Source organism: Podarcis raffonei, chromosome 12 (assembly GCF_027172205.1).
Source record: "Podarcis raffonei isolate rPodRaf1 chromosome 12, rPodRaf1.pri, whole genome shotgun sequence".
Lineage (NCBI taxonomy): Eukaryota > Metazoa > Chordata > Lepidosauria > Squamata > Lacertidae > Podarcis > Podarcis raffonei.
The window spans coordinates 34,747,737-34,770,088 of NC_070613.1; the positions used below are offsets into that span (position 1 = coordinate 34,747,737).

The window sequence follows — 22,352 nt, forward strand, 5'->3', positions numbered from 1 at the left end:
ATTTCTGTTCTCATCCTGAAGCAAAGTTCTTAACCTGAAGCACTATATCTGGGTTAGCGGAGTCTGTAACCTGAAGCATCTGTAGCCTGAAGCGTCTGTAACCTGAGGTACCACTGTACATCTGAAAAGACTGAAAAGACAGTCCTGCTTCAGTTAAGAAGATGTATTTTTGCTATTTTAACATGGGGGGAGGGGAATCAACCAGGGCTTCAGCAAACATTTTAAAAAATCGTGTTAGATATCCATTGCTCTCTGGCTCATGGTTGTTTATCACTTCCTTAAACTAAAATTCATAAAATGAGGTAAATTAACAGTCATGCCTCAGGGCAGAAAATTGCCAGGCTGGGGGTTCTCTAGACATGACTTCTGAAAAATCTGTGCAATGTTCCAAATCTTTCAGTAGTGCAAATGCATTGCCCATCAGGTTTTAATAAGGAGGCGGTGTTGTTATTTTTAAAAAAGGACCAGCAACAAAGACACCGAAGCATTGGAATATATGTACTTTAGCAGCCTGTTATTACTGTAGTGAACTGAAACAGCAGCTGGACGTCTTTTGCCGGAAACATGCTTTTAATGCCAGTTACAATTGCATGACCAAACATTCAATGCCCCCATGCTCTTGACCACAGTTAAGAGATTGTAAATGGGCTAAAGGATGTCTACTTCCTCCTGATTCATGTTTCTCTCAGAAGTGAACTTCCCCTTTCCCATCTGTGATTAGCAATTACATTAGCATGAACATTAAGCCAAACCAGGGTATCATTTAACCAAGAACTGAAACAAATTTTAGCACTTCACCTTGGTTTCAAATCCTACCTAAGTAGGAATTCTGCTTTGCATTAATGCTTAACACCACAGTTAAAGAGGGATATTGAAATTCCCTTCCAAGGGGGTGGGTCTTTTGTATTTCTGCACTGAGCCTCTGTGGAATCATATAGTTATACTCAAATTTTTTTTGACTAACAATAATTGATATGCCTAACTGTGGACATGCGCATCTTTGCAGTTTATGTGGGTATAGCTTTTCTATTTGAAGAAAGCCGTAAAGCGAAAACTAGGCTATAAAATGAAAAATGTTACACCAACATAAGGACACAATATGAGAGAGAGAAAATGAAAATTACATTGGTTTTCTGTGTTCATGGTCCTTTTCCTCCCAACGTGTAATGTGCTGATAATGCATTAAAGTAATTGCCACACAGCTGTATCCTCCAACAATGGATGCATAGAAGTCTCTCTGCACCAAAAAAGCAAGTCATCTATTTATTTTAGGCATTAAAAGGTAAAGGTAAAGGTACCCCTGCCCGTACGGGCCAGTCTTGACAGACTCTGGGGTTGTGCGCCCATCTCACTCAAGAGGCCGGGGGCCAGCGCTGTCCAGAGACACTTCCGGGTCACGTGGCCAGCGTGACAAAGCTGCTCTGGCAAGCCAGAGCTGCACACGGAAACGCCGTTTACCTTCCCGCTAGTAAGCAGTCCCTATTTATCTACTTCCACCCGGGGGTGCTTTCGAACTGCTAGGTTGGCAGGCGCTGGGACCGAGCAGCGGGAGCGCACCCCACCACGGGGATTCGAACCGCCGACTTTTCGATCGGCAAGCCCTAGGCGCTGAGGCTTTTACCCACAGCGCCACCCGCGTCCCATTTTAGGCATTAGGGTACCCAAATTAGTTAATTTATAAATTTTAGGCATTAGGGTACCCAAATTAGTTAATTTATAAATTTTAGGCATTAGGGTACCCAAATTAGTTAATTTATCCTACACTCGGTAAATTAATATTCCCATTTTGGGAAATAATTAAATAGTCAGCATTCAATATGCTTGACCTTACTTTGAAGCCTGAAAAGAGAGTTAATATCTTTTGCCAGAGTTATGTACCAATTACTGCGACTGTTAAACATGGTCGCTAACTTGAAGTTACCTGAACATGAAAAAAGAGTTTGATTAAACATCCCTTTATTTTAAGTGGCATGCATCCATACTAGATGGAAAAAATATACTGCTGTTCCAATATATTTGCACCATCATTTATGTCTTTTTATTTATGGACTAGGAATAATCACTAGAAGCTATCCAGGCCCCAATTGCCTAGGGGTGAAGAATAAAAGTCTGCATTTTATATTTCCTTGCTAATAATTCAAGAGATGGTAACTATTTCATTTGACAGGCAAGTAGTGAGTCACTGTGCTCCAGCTCATCCTTTTGTTCCTATTTATGCTCAGAAATCAAAGCTTGGATGATTTCCAATCATATGTAGAAAAATAACTTCTTCCAGGGAAGTTTGGTCTGCACCCATTTCCATAGCTATCTCATAGCTGGGATAACCTGTATTATTACCATTATCTAGACGGGGCGCCTAACACTGTACCCTTCAGATGTTACTGAACGACAACTCCCATCAGTTCCAGTGGTCAGGAATGATGGGAGTTGAACTCCAGCAACATTTGGAGGACCACAAGTTTCTCACTCCTGATTTACATGAACACAGCTGAATGGGTTTATTACTACTACTACTACTACTATTGTTACAGTCACAGTTTGAAGAAATTAGATGCACAATACTGGCATCCCCCTCTTCCCAGCACCCATCAAAACAAGCAACATTTTCTTTTTGTCCTAGTTGCATTGAGCACATTCCATTGACAGTAAATGACAGAGATTGCTTCATTATGTTTTTCTCTGATTACTATTGAATACTTCTCAAAGTTCATTGACTTAAGATTGGGACACGTTGGCCAGGAAGCCTTGCAATCTAAGCTTCCGAATTAATTTTGGCTGGTGGCTGGCGTCCACATCCCTTTTTTGGTACAAAAATAAAGATGCTAGTAATGTGCTGGAAAGAAATCTTGCATTTATGTGCCAGTATTGGCTTGCTTTACTTCCAACAGAAGCCATAAACAATTCATACAGGCCAAAAATAGTGCGATAAGTAAGGAGCCTTTGGAAGCTTGGAGCTTATAAAATAGAAAGAGAATTAGGCTGCAAACCTGGGAGCGACTCCCATTCAACTCAGCGGGGTTTACTTCTGAGCAGACATGCATGGAATTGTGGTATTACTGTGCAGTTTCCTTTTGTTCATCAAGGAGGAGAGAAAGCAGCGGAGAATTAACACCTCTGACATAAGGCACGGTGAGCAAAACTATAAATGGGGTACTGCAGGGCCACATATTGGCCCTCATGCTGTAACATCTATTTCAGGGCTGTGGAACCTCAAGCCAGACCTCTCTGTCCAACCCTTGAGACTCTCAACAGGCTGCATACCCTGCCTGGCCTTGCCCTCTACCTTCTTGAGTGCTGAGGGAGAATGGAGAGCGGGGCATTTATCGGCATAGAAACCTCTGTTTTTTGTGGTGGGAATGTCATCTACAGTACAAAAGAATCACATCCATTGTTCCACCCACTTTTGTCTCTAGTCCCACCCACCACCTGGATGCGGCCAGTGGAAGGTTCCACACAAGAAGTCAGGGATCAAACAGAAAATGGTTCCCAAACACTGGCTTATATGAAGTGACTGGGCAAGGTCAGATGCATTAGCACTTGGTGCCATCAATATGCCATATGAGTCAGTCTATGAGGGCGCTGAATTGCTGTCTGGACACTGTAACAGATTAGATGAGGGACAATAAACTGAGACTGAATCCAACAAGATAGAAGTTCTGTGGTTGGCATGTCTGGGACTTGGGCAAATTACCTGGCTTAGATGGAATGGCACTCTCTTTAAAGCAGGAGGTGTGTATTCTGGGATTACTCCAAATCTATCTGGAGGTCCAAGTGACCCCAGAGTTCTGTTGGCCAACTTTGGGTGACACACAAGCTACAGCTGTTCCTGAAAAGAGGTACCTTGACCACAGTAGTCTGTGCTCTGGTAACCTATTGGTCACTGCAATGCATTCCATGTGGGGCTGTCTTTGAAGATGACACAGAAGTTACAGCTAACTCAGAATTGAGCAGTGAAGCTGCTTAATGGAACTGAGTCAGCCTTGGTTGCCCTAATGGCAACCTGCCCAGGAGGACTCCCCTGAGTGAGTGCCTGAGGGCCCCGCTCCTTCCTGCCACTTACCATCTGGCCTGGGGCGGGGCCTGAAGCCTCATAAGGACTGCGTGCTGCTTGCTGCCTGCTGCCCAGGAAGACTCCCCTGAGTGAGTGCCTGAGGGCCCTGCTCCTTCCTGCCACTTACCATCTGGCCTGGGGCGGGGCCTGAAGCCTCACAAGGACTGCTTGCTGCTTGCTGCCTGCTGCCCAGGAGGACTCCCCTGAGTGAGTGCTTGAGGGCCCTGCTCTTGCCACTTACCATCTGGCCTGGGGCGGGGCCTGAAGCCTCACAAGGACTGCTTGCTGCTTGCTGCCGCTGCCCAGGAGGACTCCCCTGAGTGAGTGCCTGAGGGCCCTGCTCTTGCCACTTACCACCTGGCCTAGGGCGGGGCCTGACAGGCCTCACTAGGACAGTTGTTACTGCCGGAGGGGCACAGAGTGTTTTTAAAATGTTTTTAAAAATTTTCTTTTGGATTTTTTGTATGTGGGGGGTGGGGGTGGGATGGATGTTTGGTTGGGCTTGGGGAATTTTTTTTTATTTTGATGTTTTTGTATTTTTTACATTTTTTTGTTTGTATTGTTTTATTGGTTTTGTTTGTTTGTTTAAGGTGTTATTTTGTTCTTAGGGGGAGGGGTCAGGGCTGCTGGGGAGTGGGCCCCAGCCCACAAAATGGCTGGGGCATGTTCCACGGGGGGGGATGCACTGGGACAACCGATCTCAGTGATCACGGGTAGGAGGAGGAGTTACGCTAAGACTAGACCATGTCATTACAGAGGGGGCAGGTTTAGTCGTTGTCTGAGGACTATTCCTGCCTCCGGGTCTGGTCCTGACCGGATGGATACTAGAATCAGCAAGGGATACCCACATGACCTGAAAGTGTTGTTGTGCAATGCCAGGTCAATGATTCATAAGACCGCTGCCATCCATGACTTGATCATGGATGGAGGACTTGACCTGGCATGTGTAACAGAGACTTGGTTGGATGAAGCAGATGGGCCTGTCCTTGCCGCTGCTTGTCCACCAGGTTTCTCTTACGCACAGCAACCCAGGTCATGTGGGCGGGGAGGGGGGGTTGCAGTGATTTTTAGGAAGTCATTAGTTTGCACCAGGCGTCCTATTGGGAAGACCCAGTTTTCCGAGTGCATGTTCTGGAAGTTGGGCAATAGGGGCAGTACAGGATTCCTTTTGGTGTACCGACCTCCCCGCTGCACCAAGGATTCCCTGCCCGAGCTGCTTCAGGTCGTGGCGGATGTTCTCCTGGAGACACCTAGCTTGGTTGTCCTAGGGGATTTTAACATCCATGCCGACACGACCTTACAAGGGGCCGCTCGGGACTTTGTGGAAAGCATGGCCTCCATGGGGCTGTCCCTGAATAAGTCTGGCCCAACCCATAGCCACGGACATGCCTTGGACCTGGTGTTTACCTCTATGGATGTTGATGATCTGACACTAAGTAAAAGCGAAATGAAAGAAGTGCCATGGTCAGATCACTTCCTGGTGCAACTGGACTTCTCTGCGACCCATCCCCTCTGCAGGGAGGTGGGACCAATTCGGATGGTCCGCCCCCACCACTTAATGGATCCAAATGGTTTCCAGAGAGTGGTAGGGGATGCTTTATCCCATGTTGATGGCCTTTCAGCTGATTCCCTGGTGGCCCACTGGAATGTGGAGTTAACCAGGGCTATTGACTGTTTGGCTCCGAAGCGCCCTCTCCGATTGCATGGAGCCCGGACAGCCCCGTGGTTTTCCACGAATCTGAGGGCAATGAAACAATCGTTGAGACGGCTAGAGCGCCGGTGGCGGATAACTCATTCCGAATCTGACCGGACACAGGTTAGAGCTCAACGTCAAGCCTACCAAGTGGCGATAGCGACGGTGAAGAAGAATTTCTTCACCGCCTCTATTGCATTTGCAGAAAACAGCAGCAGGAGACTTTTTCAGGTGGTTCACAATTTAGCGGAACCACCTGCAACATCGGGGCACAGTACGGGCCACATGTTCTCCTGCAATGATTTTGCAAAGTTTTTTGCAGATAAAATCGCTCAGATTCGGGAAGAAGTAGACTCCACCGTGGGAGCAGGGCCGGGGCAGGAGAGTGCTAGAGTTCTGTCTAGTCAAGTTGAGTGGGATCAATTCCAATCTGTTACCTCCGAGGATGTGGACAGGCTGCTTGGACGAGTGAAACCAACCACCTGTCTCCTGGATCCTTGCCCATCCTGGCTTATAAAAGCTAGCCGGGAAGGACTGGGTGATGGGCTTTGTCGGGTGGTGAATGCTTCCCTCCATGAGGGAGCCTTCCCAGACCCGCTGAAAGAGGCGGTTATTAAACCGCTTCTTAAAAAACTATCTTTAGATGCGGCCACGATGGCCAACTATCGCCCAGTCTCAAATCTTCCATTCTTGGGCAAGGTGATTGAGCGGGCGGTTGCCGAACAACTCCAGGCACGCCTGGAAGAAGCGGACCATTTGGATCCCTTCCAGTCGGGATTCAGGCCTCATCATGGGACTGAAACTGCCTTGGTCGCACTGGTTGATGATCTCCGGCGGGCTAGGGACAAAGGTGAGAGCTGTTTCCTAGTTCTGCTGGATCTCTCAGCAGCGTTTGATACCATCGACCATAACATCCTTCTGGACCGTCTTGAGGGGCTGGGAGCTGGGGGCACTGTCATACAGTGGTTCCGCTCCTTCCTCCTGGGCCGTGTTCAGAAAGTGGTGGTGGGGGATGAGTGTTCAGACCCCTGGGCTCTCACTTGTGGGGTGCCTCAAGGTTCTGTCCTCTCCCCCATGCTTTTCAACATTTACATGCAGCCGCTGGGAGAGATCATCAGGAGGTTTGGGCTGGGTGTTCATGAGTATGCGGATGATACCCAGCTCTACCTCTCTTTTAAATCAGAACCAGTGAGGGCGGTGAAGGTCCTGTGTGAGTGTCTGGAGACGGTTGGAGGATGGATGGCGGCTAACAGATTGAGGTTGAATCCTGACAAGACAGAAGTACTGTTTTTGGGGGACAGGAGGAGGGCAGGTGTGGAGGATTCCCTGGTCCTGAATGGGTAACTGTGCCCCTGAAGGACCAGGTGCGCAGCCTGGGAGTCATTTTGGACTCACAGCTGTCCATGGAGGCACAGGTCAAATCTGTGTCCAGGGCAGCTGTTTACCAGCTCCATCTGGTACGTAGGCTGAGACCCTATCTGCCTGCAGACTGTCACGCCAGAGTGGTGCATGCTCTGGTTATCTCCCGCTTGGACTACTGCAATGCACTCTACGTGGGGCTACCTTTGAAGGTGACTCGGAAACTACAACTAATCCAGAATGCGGCAGCTAGACTGGTGACTGGGGGCGGCCGCCGAGACCATATAACACCGGTCTTGAAAGACCTACATTGGCTCCCAGTACGTTTCCGAGCACAATTCAAAGTGTTGGTGCTGACCTTTAAAGCCCTAAACGGCCTCGGTCCAGTATACCTGAAGGAGCGTCTCCACCCCCATCATTCTGCCCGGACGCTGAGGTCCAGCGCCGAGGGCCTTCTGGCGGTTCCCTCATTGCGAGAAGCAAAGCTACAGGGAACCAGGCAGAGGGCCTTCTCAGTAGTGGCGCCCGCCCTGTGGAAAGCCCTTCCAGCAGATGTCAAAGGGATAAACAACTACCTGACATTCAGAAGACATCTTAAGGCAGCCCTGTTCAGGGAAGTTTTTAACGTGTGATATTTTACTGTATTTTTGGTTTCTATGGAAGCCGCCCAGAGTGGCTGGGAAGGCCCAGCCAGATGGGCGGGGTATAAATAATAAATTATTATTATTATTATTATTATTATGGATGACCTCTGTAGAAAATAGGGTGGGGCTGCCTGTATTTTTTTTATAAAAAAATGATATCACTCTTAAATGGCAGCTAAAGCTTCCTTTTCTTGCTCTTTAATGGCCAGTTGCTCATTATGTTTGCCCCATCGTGTTTTACAAAAAACAGTGGTCCTGATCTGGTCTAACCAAACACTAAACTATATTCTGCATTTAACTTACGTTTCTGTTCTCTAAATGTCCTAATTATTCTTACTTAAACTGCTTTTAAGACTTGTTAACATCAATGAAAGTACCGGTACTACATGCGTAATTATTATCAAGGACATGAAACAATATAGCACACAGATGCAAATATACCATATCAGTGCATGCTAATACATAATTAAAAATACATCTTCCACTATTATTAATGACAAAGCCAAGGAAATGAAAGGAGAGATTTCCTTTCACACAAGAAAACCATGACAACTTCAAACTGCAAGCTGATGTTACAGCCTCATAGTGACACTGCAATAAAAGCAATAATAAAAGTATTTGCTTGTTCTGTTTAAAGATGATACACAGATACAATGCAAGCAGGATAAACATTATTTGTATTTTAGTAGCCTAGGGCTATTCACAGCAACTGCCAAAGCTACAATTTTAGACAGCAAAAACACAGTATTACTGTGCAAAGACCCATTGTGCAGCCTTCATTGTTCCTTCCAGCCATCTGCTCCATGCAATAGATTAATGCTACACCTTCATGAAAGAGCTCTTTTATTTGATGCTGATCAAGTTACATTTTCATCCTTAAAGAGGTGTGACCTCAGTTGCGTGACCAAACTGTTCCATGTTTACTTAGATTTGTTGCTTGTGTGATTAGTTTAAATGAATCATTACTAAATATTGTTGGTGGTGTTTTACTTAAAAGATAGCCATTTCACTCCACTATCACCTCACGTTTTAATGTTCCCTGATCTTTTATTTATGCACAATACACATGCTCATTTCACAGGCTTTTGAACACAAGCATCAATAATATTCTATGGCTTTCCCTCAGAATTTCTGCTGTGTACAATTTGTATTATAAAATATACTAACTGAAGTCTCTCCTGAAGAGCATCTACAAGACTTTTAGATTACTACAAAACATTGTAAGTGGGGTTTTGAAAACTACTCAGAAACTTCAATTAGTTCAGAATATGGTGACGAGGTATTCGATTGGAACTAGCTGACTGGATCATATTGCACCACGATTCAAAAACCTGCACTGCTTCCAATTTGTCCCCAGGAATTCAATCTGCCGGTTTTAATCTATAAATCCCAAATTGCTTGGGACCAGGCTATGTAATTCCTCAAAAACTATCTATGCTTTGAGACCCTCGTGGACTGTCAAGTGTTCACATCACATATGCAAACACTGGCCAACTTCACACACTTCCAACTAGGTTGCTAAAAAAAAACTTTGAACGAAGTGTCTGTAGCCATGATTTGTTTCCCAGACCCACAGAACAATCTGAAAGAAATGTTTTCTGTTGGTCATTGCTAATTTAAAAACTGAAAAGGTTTTAAAAACTGAAAAGGTTCCTCACAACTTGCTCTAACATCTATATGAAGGTACTGGAGGAGGTCATGAGGAGTTGCGTACCCTGACAGTTCCCCGTCCCCCAGGAGCCTGGCCTCAGATAAATGAGTAGACACGACAACATATTTGGGATTAAAATGGCCACAACTTTATTGAATTCAGAAGTAGGTAAACCTTGGCATAGGCACTGGGCATGTATCCCTTTCAGCCCCTTGCTGGGGGTCTGAGGCATGACAGGGTCATTTGGGGGAAGATGGGACCAACGCAAAACATGTGTGTGTGCAGTTGATCCCTCTCCAAATTGCTGTGGGAGGCTCTATGGCCCACCCATCGTGCGCTTGTGAACAGAGACTCCCCTCATGACCCCTCCAGCGAAGTACCCTGTTACTGCTGCCTCAGGAAGCGGGTAAGTCACCACTTCACCCTTTCTACGGATGTTAGGCTAAAGGATTCTGTCCCAAGGCCTAAACTGCCAAAGTTGTGACAATCGCTATGGGGAAGGAAAATTCCTTCCTGGACCTACAAAAACAGGAACCATCGTTAAAACCATAGCAACGTCCGCATATCTGGAAAGAAAAAAGGTTAGCCTGCAAGAAAGAGAGAGGTGAGAGGGTGGGCTGGGCGGGTGATGCTCTGTGATCGACTGCGCTGCCAAGAGCAGCACTGGGCGCCTTTTAACCATTTGGAGTGGAGCAGAGCCTCCACCCGCATGGTCCGCCCCACAGGTCGCTGCACAGACCAGAAATTACAAATATGGGTTTGGCAGGAACCAGCAGGCACTGCAGCGGCCAGGGAAGAGAAGCTAATGGTAGGGGCAAACATGGCATGGCTTCGGGTTGATAGGGGAGCCATCGCGATGGGCCGCCCATGGCTGTATGGGGTAAGTGGCCAATTTGGAGCATCGAGTCACCAGTATTCTGATAACATGTAGTTCTAGTTCTCATTATCATCAGAAACAGATGCTTGGAAACAGTTATATTGCTCATTTCCCTGGTGTGGAGAGATCCTTCTGAAGCTCTCTGAAATCCAAGTTTGCTTTTACCACCATAATAATTTGGTGTCATCCACAAACTTGTCCACTTCACTGCTCACTCTAACTCCAGATGATTCATGGATAAGTTTAAAAGCACCATCCCCCAATACAGATCCTTGGGGTGCCCCACCTCTTACATCTTTATTAGTGTGAGTTGATGGAAAAGGGAGAGGGAGAATGCTAGAGAGTTAAGGATGGAAGCTTTGGCTCAACTTGTTAATAAACATATTGCAAAGGAGTGCTGTTTTTTAACTTTGCCATCCTTCAAATGCTGTGGGACGGCAATGAATATACGCTTTTATACTTCACAGAAAACATTACAAACAAGAAAATCTTTGTACTAGAAACCTTTGAGCCTATGCTACACTGGAAACACTGGAATGAATGTGCACAATGAACACAGAAACAGGGTTGTGCTCTCTCGCTAAAAGTAAGGGTTTTGTTCTACAATTTGGTGCATTCGGTGCTCTTGTATTCTGTAGTATTTTTATATATGATAAGTCAAATAAATGTGCATTCTCCAAGTACAGAAACATTCCCAGCTGCTAAGGAAAAAGGCCCCAGATCCAAGGATTGTTGAATCATGGGAAGGGGTGAATTCTTACACACCTGCGACCTGCAAGATATGGCTTGCTCCTATTCTGAGTGCTGTTTAAAATTAAGAAGCAGATTCCATGCAAGTTTTGAATATAGCTTATTAAACTGCTTCATTTTTACTGGTCAGGTTGAAATGTGTTTTGTAACAGTTGTCATTTATACTGAGCTAACGAAATACGACCAGAGGAATGCTAAACTATATTACTACATATGAAACAAAGGCATTTGTCCAGAGTATTAAAAGATTATTGTTTGCCAGTAGACATAGTTAGGACTTCTCACTGGGAAAGCCAACTCTAAATACTCGGCTACTGGCTAGCAAGGTGCAACATCCCAGAATAGAAACAGCTTGGATACCTCAGTAAGAGATAATAAGACACAATAAGAGATCTGAATTTAAGCTGACCACTGATTTGTTACTGGGGCAGAGGGTCACATGGCCAATCCAGGCAGGGCTGAGAGAAACTGCTGTATGAAGTCCTAAACAGCTGCTGCTGATCAGCATGGTCAACACTGAACAAAATGGGCGAAAGTGAGCCCTTCCACTTATCTTCTCTCTTTCCCCTATAGAGTTCAGTGGCAACAGCACACACTGTTAAGAGCTATGCTGTCTCAGACGAAGAACCCACCCATCTAGCATTGCATCCCGCTTTCCACAGTGGCTACGCAATTGCCTCTGGGCAGCTCACAAGCAGGATATGAGAGCAATAGTCCTCTTTAAGTGCTTGGTTTCCCAGCAACTGGTTTCCAGAGGCAAGATGCCTCTGATTCCAGACACAATACTCTCCAGAATACTACAGTGATATACAGTACAGTGCTCACACTATATACATCTGTATAAAGGTACAAGGCTCACTGTTTTTACATTGCAATTTTTACATAGGGAATTTCAGATGAAGTGGACTGTGCAGAGTGGCTGCAAGAGGATGGGAAAAAATGAATGCAGGAAGAGGAGGAGCAATGCATCCTATTCTATATATTACTGCTTTTTATGGGATTAGGTGGGCCTAGGATCTTTCAACAATGATGCAGAAAGAGAACCACAAATATGGAATTCTCAGGGTACAAAATCAATTCTGCAGACTTGCTTGAGTGCTGGAAATATTTAAAAACAAAACCAAACCACACAACTCTTAGGGTTGTCTCCAACTACTCTGAATAGACCCAATGAAATTAATGGACCTAAGTTATCTTACCTTTTAATCTCAGTGGGTTGAGTCTTTGTAAAACTTTTTAAAAACAACTTGTAGTATTAATGCTGTTACTACTACTACTAAGAATAAGCCTGATGTGGTTTATATAGGTCATGCTCCTTACTAGCTACTTGTTTCATAAGAATTTTCCCCCTCTATGAACACTCTTTACAATATTGTAGACAAATACTCTCCCCCCAGCACACTCTGCTTATCCAGTATATGAGGCAAATATTGAACGAATACATACATATTTCAGCCTATGAAAAGTGGGCAGAGGTGGAAGCATAAGCCTCACTTGGATATAAAAAATTATGATCTTAAATCCTGAAAATATGATACCACTACACACACCTAGTAGATTTTTCTTGCATGAACACCACACATAAAGACATAAAGACATTTCATCTCTGTGGACCAGGGCTGGGCGATAACTGGATATCAATATCGCAATATATCACCAGCTAAACCTAGCGATATACAGTGGTACCTCGGGTTAAGTACTTAATTCGTTCCGGAGGTCCGTTCTTAACCTGAAACTGTTCTTAACCTGAAGCACCACTTTAGCTAATGGGGCCTCCTGCCGCTGCTGTGCCGCCGGAGCACAATTTCTGTTCTCATCCTGAAGCAAAATTCTTAACCCGAGGTACTATTTCTGGGTTAACGGAGTTTGTAACCTGAAGCGTATGTAACCTGAAGCGTATGTAACCCGAGGTACCACTGTATCAATGTATCATGATATCTGAAATAAGGAAAGAACTACGCAGAGGCGAACAAGACAATGTCCTGGCAACTGCTACTACTTAAGGGTCTAAAACTGAGAAATGATGATATTATCAATCACCTTATGGTCACTTTCAGCAGCAGGCAAGCCAAAATGCATCCAAATGAGACTTTTGGTTTTGGACTTGGCTACCAAACGGTGGCATTCAGGACAAGCCAAAGTATGGCGATGAGTCATAGTGAGTATAAATAATCTGGGACTGCCAGACTGCAAGCAAGCCTGCTAGGCAGCAGAAGCAACAGCAGCCTGGTGGCGGCATACTCAATAGCTGGGGAAGGGGGGCAGAAGCAGCAGCAGCCTGGCAGCAGCGGCATAATAATCAGCAATCTGAAAAGCCACACCACAGTAATGGGCAGCAGAAGCAGCGGCAGCCTGCAAGACCTTGTCATGGTGGTGGCAGTAGTGGTGGCCTTGAAGGCCTTGCAGCAGTGGCAAAAGCGGCCTTCAAGGCCTTCAAGGCCTCACTGAGGCAGCCTGTCACAACGTCTGCCACCGCCTCCCACTACTGCCTGGAGGACTTGTAGGCCGCCACCACTTATTGCCGCCATGGCGAGGCCTCACAATCCCCACTGCTTCTGTCAGCACGAGGCCTTGCAGGCTGTCACTACTATTGCCGCCATCTCCCGTTGCCACCACAAGGCCTTGCAGGATGCCGCTACTATGGTCACCTCCTGTCACTGCCACAAGTCCCTACAGGCCTCTGCCACGAGGACTCACAGTCCACTGCTGCCACTCCCTGTCACTGCTCTGAGCCCTTGCAGGCTACCACGGTTACTGCTGCCACCTCCCGTCACCGCTGCAAGAATTTGCAGGCCACCACTGATTGTGCCGCCACCGCGAGACCTTGCAGGTTTTCGCCACTACTGCCGACATGTTTCTGCCTCCTAGCAGGTCTGCTGGCAGTCTCAGATTATTTGCATTCACTATGACTCATTGCCGTACTTTGAATTGTCCTGAATACCACCATTTGGTAGCCAAGCTCAAAAACAAAAGTCCTGTTGGGATGCATTTTGGCTTGTCTGCTGATGAAACTGAGTCTGTAATGATTGATAATATTGCCATTTATCCGTTTTAGACCCCTAAGTAGTAGCAGTTGCCAGGGCATTGTCCTGTTCACCTCTGTATAGTTCCATCCTTATTTCAGAGATTGTGGTAGATTGCAATGTTTAGCTGGTGATAACATTGCCATTTAGCTGGTAATATTGTGAGGTTTAGCTGCTGATAACATTGCAGTGTTTAGCTGGTGAGTTATCGCGATGTTGAAAACCAGATATTGCTTAGCCCACATATTGTGATTTGCGCTATATTGCCACCTCAAACATTATGAAACAATTATCACAATGTGAACTTCAAAACGGTTTTGGACGATATATTGATATATTGCCCAGCCCTACTGTGGACATACTGCTTTGCTGTTAGGAAACAGGCATCCAAAGAAAATGTGGACAGAATCTAAGAAAATAAAAGAACTTCCCCATATTACTGTGTGCAAATGATCCAAAAGGAAAAGCAACAGAATATATAATAATTATGTGCAATCACAACATTAGGAGGACGTAGCTATCAACAGCTGAATATTCAGCAGTGGCTGACAGCCTGCAATCTCTGTGCCTCAAAACCCACACAAGGATTTTGAAGAGAAACAGAGGTTTTCAGATTAGATTAAAGGGCTATGAATATGGAACAGGTGATGTCTTGAAAATTGGTTATTGTAATTAATCCTTTTTTGTTATGGACATTCATGACTTCACTGCAGTTGGGTATACTGTGCCGTCCTTGATCCCAGTATACAATGCAGCCATCCACCCACATTCATGCATTGCAGCTTTTGATCTCTGGCATCTCCACTAGCAAGGCTGGAACAGACCTTTGCCAGAGACAGTTGCTGGCAGAGAAGTCAATACTAGGTTAAAATGGCCTGCTGACTTGCCTCTAAATAAAGTGATTCCTTGCTGCTTTGTATTTCAGGTACTTTGAGGGTCTATAAACCAAAGAGCACATAGGTTGATTTTGACTGAACATAAAGAAGACAAATTTGAAAAAGAAAGAAAAGATTTTGCTACCCTCCCTTTTTTCAAGAACAGAAAACTTCGCACTCAGCATAATGAGGAATGGGGTGGGGGACGGGACCAGAACAATGAATGGAAACTGCAAGGAAGCAAAGTTGATAAATTTAGGACAACAGGCACAAACCTTGATTTTAGAAGCTGCAAAGAATATTATATAAAAATGGGTGTACTTATATATATTTGTGACAGTCAAATCAAGTGACTGAGAGGTGTTCTCAGCTTACAAAAGCCTATGTCCCACATCTTTGCTGAACCACAAAAACATCTATGCACCAAAGCAGAAGAAAGAAATTGAGTGCTTTGTCAGCCATTGCACACTGGTATGGAGGAGAGACTGAGAGGGATCCTCCTATGAAGGTATCATAGATATTGCTGGAAGGAACCTTGGAGGTCATCTGGTCCAAACTTTGCTCAATGCAGCATCCCTGACAGATGGCTGTCTAGCCTCTGCTTACAGTATCTTCAGCAAACAAGAGCCCAACACCTCCCAAGGCAGTCTGTTCTACTGTGAAATATCTGCTTACTATTAAGATGTTTCTCCTAACGTTCCGTTGAAATCTGTTTCCTTGCAATTTCTACCCATTGGTACAAATTGTGCTCTCTGGAGAAATGGAGAACAAGTCTGCTCAATCTTCAGTAAAACAGACCTACAGATATTTGAAGAGCCCAATCCTGTCCTGTCCCCCCCATAAAATTTGCTTATCCAGGGCAAAACAAGCAAATATTAGTCATGGGAATTGGGTTTCCAGATCTCCTCACCATCCTGGTCACCCTTCTCTGCACATACAAAAAAGATTCCTGCATTGCAATGGGTTTGGACTTGATGACCCTCGGGGTACATTCCAACTCTGCAATTCTATGGTTCTACTCCAGTTTGTCAATGTCCTCCTTAAAATGTGTCTTGCAGAAATGGACACAATATTCAAGATGCAATGCTGAACAGAAGAGAAGTATTACTTCGTGATCTGGACCCTATGCTTCTGTTAATGCTAGATTGCATTAGCCTTTTAAATCAGCAACATCACAATGCTGGCTCATGTACAACTAAGACCAATTTACTGCTCCAAAGCCAAGTCTCCCACATCCTGGACCTGGACTGTGTGTGTGTGTGTGTGTGTGTGTGCGTGCGCACACACACACACACACACACACACACTTAAAACACACACTTAAAACACAAGACTTTACTTTACCCCTGAGAAATTTCATCTTGCTCATTTTTGCCTAGCATTGCAGCCTGTCAATATCATTTTGAATCTTGATTCTGTCTCCTACAATGCTAGCTATATTTCCCAATTTCTTGTCCACTGAAGATTTGATAAACATCCCCTCTACGTCCTCATCCAAGTCATTTATAAAAATGTTAAACAGCACAGGACATAGGGCAGAACCCTGTGGCACTCTGCTCGCTTTTATTTTTTGGCTTTTGCCATTTGTTTCTTAACGTCTACAGCAGCTTCTGCATATGTTTTGTTTACTCCTATATATCCACATCCTGGAGAGAGGGTCATGGTTCAACGGCAGAGCACAAGCTTCGGCTGCAGAAAGCACCAGACTCAACCCCTGAGATTTAACTACAAATGTCACATGCCAGGCTGGGAATAATAGCTTTTGCCCAAAACGCTGGAGAGCCACTGCCAGTCTAAGTAGCTGATATTGGTCCATACAGGCCAATTGTTAGATTCAATATATGACAGTTTCATATGTATCTCATTTAAGAATGTGCCATGAAGTGTCTGGACATGACCATAAGGATGCACAGATTCAGAGCTTAAATGAAACTTTGTAGATGTGCATAAAAGCAAATGTTGATTCAAACCTTGTGCACAAACGGCCAAAAGTTCTCACTAAGGCCAACAAGTAGCGCAGCTCTGGCTTCGGCTTACTGAAAACAGCATGTGCTAGTTTGGAAATAGCATGTGCTGGTTTTGAGCACGCTCACTTGAAGCCAATCATGGCGAACTTCAAGGTGGAGGAGGATAATGAGAGAATGAATTGGAATGTTGCCAGAATATTGCCTGGCCACCAGCCAGATTCAGACGACAGCTAGAAAAGCTCATGGATTGCAGTGGGCTCAGAGGGACTGATAGGAGAGAAACTGTTCTACAGGATCAGTGATCTGGTGCCCTACCCAATCCAACCTTGCAGCACAAGCAAAACGTGAGCACAGGAACAGGCACAAGGCTGGCAGTTCAGAAGAAGCTGGGGGTAGCAACAGTCAACGCTGAACTGGTTGAGGGCAAGCACAGAAGGGTCCAAAACGCCCAGCCAGAGGTTGCCTCCAGTCCATCAGGTAACTATTTAGATCTATCAGCCGGACTAAGCCAGGGGAATCCTGATTAAGTCAAGTCCTGCACAGGACTTTGGAAGGGACCTATATTTACTGAGAAGCTTTATGGAATCGATCCTCAACATCAAGCAGCAAAAGGGACTGCAGTGAACAGCTGATGAGAGATGCTGCTCTGCTACCAGAATGTGCGTCCTGCAGTTGTTCATATGCCTAGTTCTTTTGCCTACATCCACAATGTAATATCGGAAAATATATCTCAAATCAATTTATTGAGCCACTTCTTTCAGCTTAACAGATTTTTTAAAAAAAATCATTTATAGTTCATTTATTGTACTTAGAAACGCACCCTGCTACATGGACATGACTGACAGCGTCAGCTTTCAAGTGGTGTGATAAGGATGGAAGGATGTAGAGGGGAATCAGCCAACCACAAAATATATTATCATCTCAGCCAGCCGTCCTCAAATGGCCATTTTTCACCTATAGAACAATAAAATGTTAATGAGCAGCTGGGTTTAAGTTTGAGAAACGAGGAGGCGGAAATGGGACGTAACAATGAGCTGTTGAACAGTTAAATGTTATCTGGGGGCACTCTTTTTAGAAACTAAAAGCATCTAACAATAATGCACTACATTCCCAGGGAGTCTATCCTCGTTCAGGAGGAGTCCAAAGATGTATGAATAAAGCTGACAGCAATCTACGGGAAGAGGTTAACCAATTGCTCCGAACCAAAATGCACAAGGAACCAGAAGGGATTCCCCTTGCCCCACGGGATCTATGCAACCTAGCCAAGAGCATTCTGGCATGAACCACCTCTATTATATAGCCTATGATTTGGCACCAGTAAAATTGCAAACAACATTATTATGATGATTATACCTGAGGAAGCACAGCAATCAGACAGCGGTGCTTTCTCTGCACAAAATATTAATCTCTGGCCACAGAGAAGCAGCTCAATGGACAGCACAATAAATCACACACTTGGTTTTTCTTTTGGTTTATTCTGTAGTAAAACCACATTGTGCAGTTAAGCACAAATGATTCATCCCTGACAATATTCCACTGATTTGTGGACAGAGAACCTGGCTCAAGAGTGCTGTAGGAATTCACAGATGTTATTTATGCTTAAATCCTTTTAATCCTTGTAAATGTGTTTATTTTTAGTAATCTCATTTGGAAAAGAGCACTAAGAATGTGCACTGAAGCTCCATTGAGAACAATAAGAAAAAGCAAACCCTGGGACCAACTCCATTTCCAGCCTGCTACGTTTCACAGTCCTTCTGCAATTATATTGAAAACTCTGAAGGATAACCACAAGGCTGCTTTAATTAAAACTGTAAATAAATTGCAGGTGATCCTGATAAACTACCAAAGGAGCTTCAGTGACACCAAAGTGTGCATTAAAGTCGGGAGATCAAGCTGAAAAATAACCTGCACGTCAAGCAGTCTGATCAATATAATAATTGCTTCAGGCTGGAACAAAATTACAATTCCTGGTTAAAGACAGATAAGTACTACAGCAGGTGACATTGCTGCATATCGTGTCATGAAGCGAAGTCTACAAGACACCTCAGAATGCTCTGTCAAAGCACTACAAGGATGGTAAACATCTGAATTTATAAGAAAACGTACTGAAACACAAAATGCACAATAAAGACACCTGATCAATATAGCAATAGCTTCAGTTTGCATAGATTCATGGTACAGGAGAAGAGTAATTAGTATTGCATTTTGTACACGACAGCATTGCTATGGGTGCAATAGGTAAGCTATTAATTCAAAGAAGTTGGTATTAAACAAGTAGCTGCTGAGTACATTACAAAAATAACTGTGGACGTATCTGCCTAGCAGCTATAAACCTCAGTTTACTACCTCATGCATGTCACCTCCTGCATAACACACACCCTTCTTTCAGTTCCTTGCATTTGATATCTCAAGATGCAAATGAGCTACTGAAAAGGATAAAGGGGAGCAGGCAATCATTTCTTAAAAGTAACTTTTCTTTCCCAGGTTTGATCTCCTTTTGCCCAAACCTGATGACACACTAGCTTAAAATGATCAAATATAAATTTAAACACAATGCACATGAAACAGTAACATCTTGCATACTGTAAATTATAATCACTTGAAGTGAAAACGCTGGCAGGGAAACATCATACTGAATACTTGCACATGGCTGAATACTTGTACTATGTGTTCCAGCAACACCAGGGGATGCAGACAGCTGCTTTTCAGTAGACGGTACAGGGTTGCAGTTTACCTGTTTCTTTGTCCTGCACTTCTTCCAGGTGCAAGTCGTTCAGGAGGTGCTCCAAAATCTTTTCTGGTGTCCCGGATACCACCACGTATCTGTCAGAAAGCAGAGAGTCCACAGAATCATCCTCCGTTGAGGACTGCGAGCGGCTGCTCCATTCATCCTCCTCATCCTCCTCATCAATGTATTTAAAATAAGGCACATCAAATGTGGGCAGAGGCAGCTCCCTGCCTAGAGACAGAGCAGAATCCTTCCTCTCTATGTGCGGGTCAAAGATCCTCAGCCTGGAACTTCCCATACTGCAGGGCAAAAACAACAAAGGTATTCCCCCTACATACTGCTCTGTCTTTCCCCTTCAGTTCTGCTGCCAGCGACCGAGTTCATCTGGCTGCTGAGGGGAGCTCTGCAGTCAGCTTGTGAGCGCGGCTGTGTCTGAGCACCCAAGGAAAAAACTCTTACCTCCAATCACTCTCGGCACTCCCTGATGTGGGGGCTGGGCTATGTGACGACACTTTCCTAAGCACCAGCACATCTTGGTCCAGTTCCTTCACTTGAATAGTAGTCACTTCATCATCCAGCTTTAATTTGGAGAGGGGCACAAATGACAAAGAGAGAGAGAAATGAGTGAAATCTCCAGGGACTGATAAAAGGAAGGTGGGGGAAGCTTTGATTAGAGCTACATTTTCTCTCTCTCTCTCTCTCTGTGCCGCGGTTTGCAGCAGTCACTGCCCTTGATTTACATTCTGAAAATTCACAATGCACCAGAATTTTAGCAGAGCTCCCCTTTCCCAGAGGCACAGAGAGTGTATGTCTACGCTTTAACTGCAAAATACAATATTCAAGCGCATAAATGAAGCGGGTGGTTAAGAACAAGAAAGGAATTTTAGTATCTTTACCAGTTTCCAGTTTGTTTCAATGGGCTGCTGTTCACTGTTACTGAGCATTTCCGCTTAATGCATGTTATGTTTTACTGATGTGGCCAATGACTAAACAAATAAAATTAAACTGCCAAGGCAGTTTACAGTCATAAAAAACATACTTTACAGCATTTCAACAAGGGTGCAGCTGCTACAGAAATAAAATATACAGTCTGATGAAGCTACTTTCATTCTTTGGGACACAATGAAGCCAGTCAGGGAAAAAAAACCCCACATGATATTGTTTCCTGCACTTAAAACTCACAACTTCAATAATTAACTTTTGGAAACAAAAACTTCTAAAGGTTTTGGACAAAATGTGCAAACAGATGACCATGATCCTATGCAAAACTATATCTGGGTTTCACAGATGACCCTGATGACTTTTTCCACCCTAGGTCCTCTAAATGTGAAGGTTTGAACATGACCATTGCTGCATATATAGCATATATACACAAAATGGGTGATGATACAGCACCTAATAAGGCTTTGGTATTGACTGAATAGTCTATAAAGAAACATATTGATGGATGAAAGGCTCCCATTAGTTGCTTCCGAGAAACCCCCCAGTGTAGCAAGAGGCTCAGCAAAAGCCATAGTCTAATTATATTTTAATTAAGTCCAATGTTAACAGTAATGTGGCTTACAGTGATACTGTTTAATATGCAGGAATATTATTTGTACGTCCTGAAAGAATACAAACATTGGATAGTATCAAACTGGTATTCTAAAATTAAAATGGCCCTTTGCAAGAGAAGATTTATGTTAGATGGGGAACATTACAATGCAATGTCATTTGATGGTTAACCTTTTTCTTCTCCATTATTTCTTAATGGCATGAAGGAATTCAGAAACTAATGAATAGTAGAATCATGCTCTGTTAGACACTGGAGGAACCTGCACACACAAAAATGGTCTTACCCCAAAGAGCTGTAAATTCAGGAATATCTTTTCTACTAATTTCTCTCTCCCTTACACACACACACATATTGCAATTATTAGATTTTTGCCATGTCAGACATACAGGTACTGAGGTAATTAACATAGGGTATTTGTTGAAAAATTCCCTGGGGACATTAGCAAGACATCATGTTGCAGGAATACTGAAGCATAATTGCACTTTCATTTCATGGTATATGCTTTTGTTGCCTACAATTTATAACACAGCCATAAAATAATGAGATAAGAGTAGACCATAATCTAAAAATTATTGCATTAAAAAGAAGTCCCCGCACACAGATTTCAATTCATTTTTTGAAGTATTCAGATGCTCACAGGCACTGAACTATACCTGCAAAAATAGGCTTTCAATAGCACTCCTCTCACATATAAGCTACTGCATCTCCAGTTAAAAACAAAAACTATGTAAATAATGAAGATCATTTAAACTGATGGTTAACTTCATTTTTCACTACTGGAACTTCATTCTATGCCATTTATTTCTCCACTCTATAAAAACAAAATAAATGAGTAAAGAATCCTGAGGTTTCTATTGTTTTATTTATCTCTATGCACCACTTTGTGAGGACTTGGTCCTGAAAAGCAACTAATAAATAACTGGTGCAAACAAGCAAGCAAGCAAGCAAGCAAACAAACAAACAAACAAACAAACAAACAAACACTCAGTATTGGTTGGGATACAAACTACCACATGCTTCAGCTTCCACTTTTTGAATTTTCAGAAGTCCACTAATAGTTGGGGTCCTCAGGTGGTATGACACAATTTTGTTGGAAGGAAAATACTGGCAATGCTCTCCTCCCAAGTTTTCCTGTGTACACACATAAGTGATTGGCACTTGCTTCCTTTTATCAGAAAA

General features: G+C 44.0%; 1 protein-coding gene across 1 annotated transcript in view; it reads right to left on the reverse strand.

The window, feature by feature from the left end:
* Positions 1-22,352, reverse strand: part of RAPGEF5 (Rap guanine nucleotide exchange factor 5) — a 137,366-nt gene that overhangs the window by 41,989 nt on the left and 73,025 nt on the right. The window contains exons 10-11 of the mRNA XM_053410445.1: positions 20,078-20,196; positions 19,625-19,713 (exon numbers count right to left, since the gene is read on the reverse strand). Coding sequence (XP_053266420.1) covers positions 19,625-19,713; positions 20,078-20,196 — 208 coding nt within the window. The remainder of the gene's footprint in view (positions 1-19,624; positions 19,714-20,077; positions 20,197-22,352) is intronic.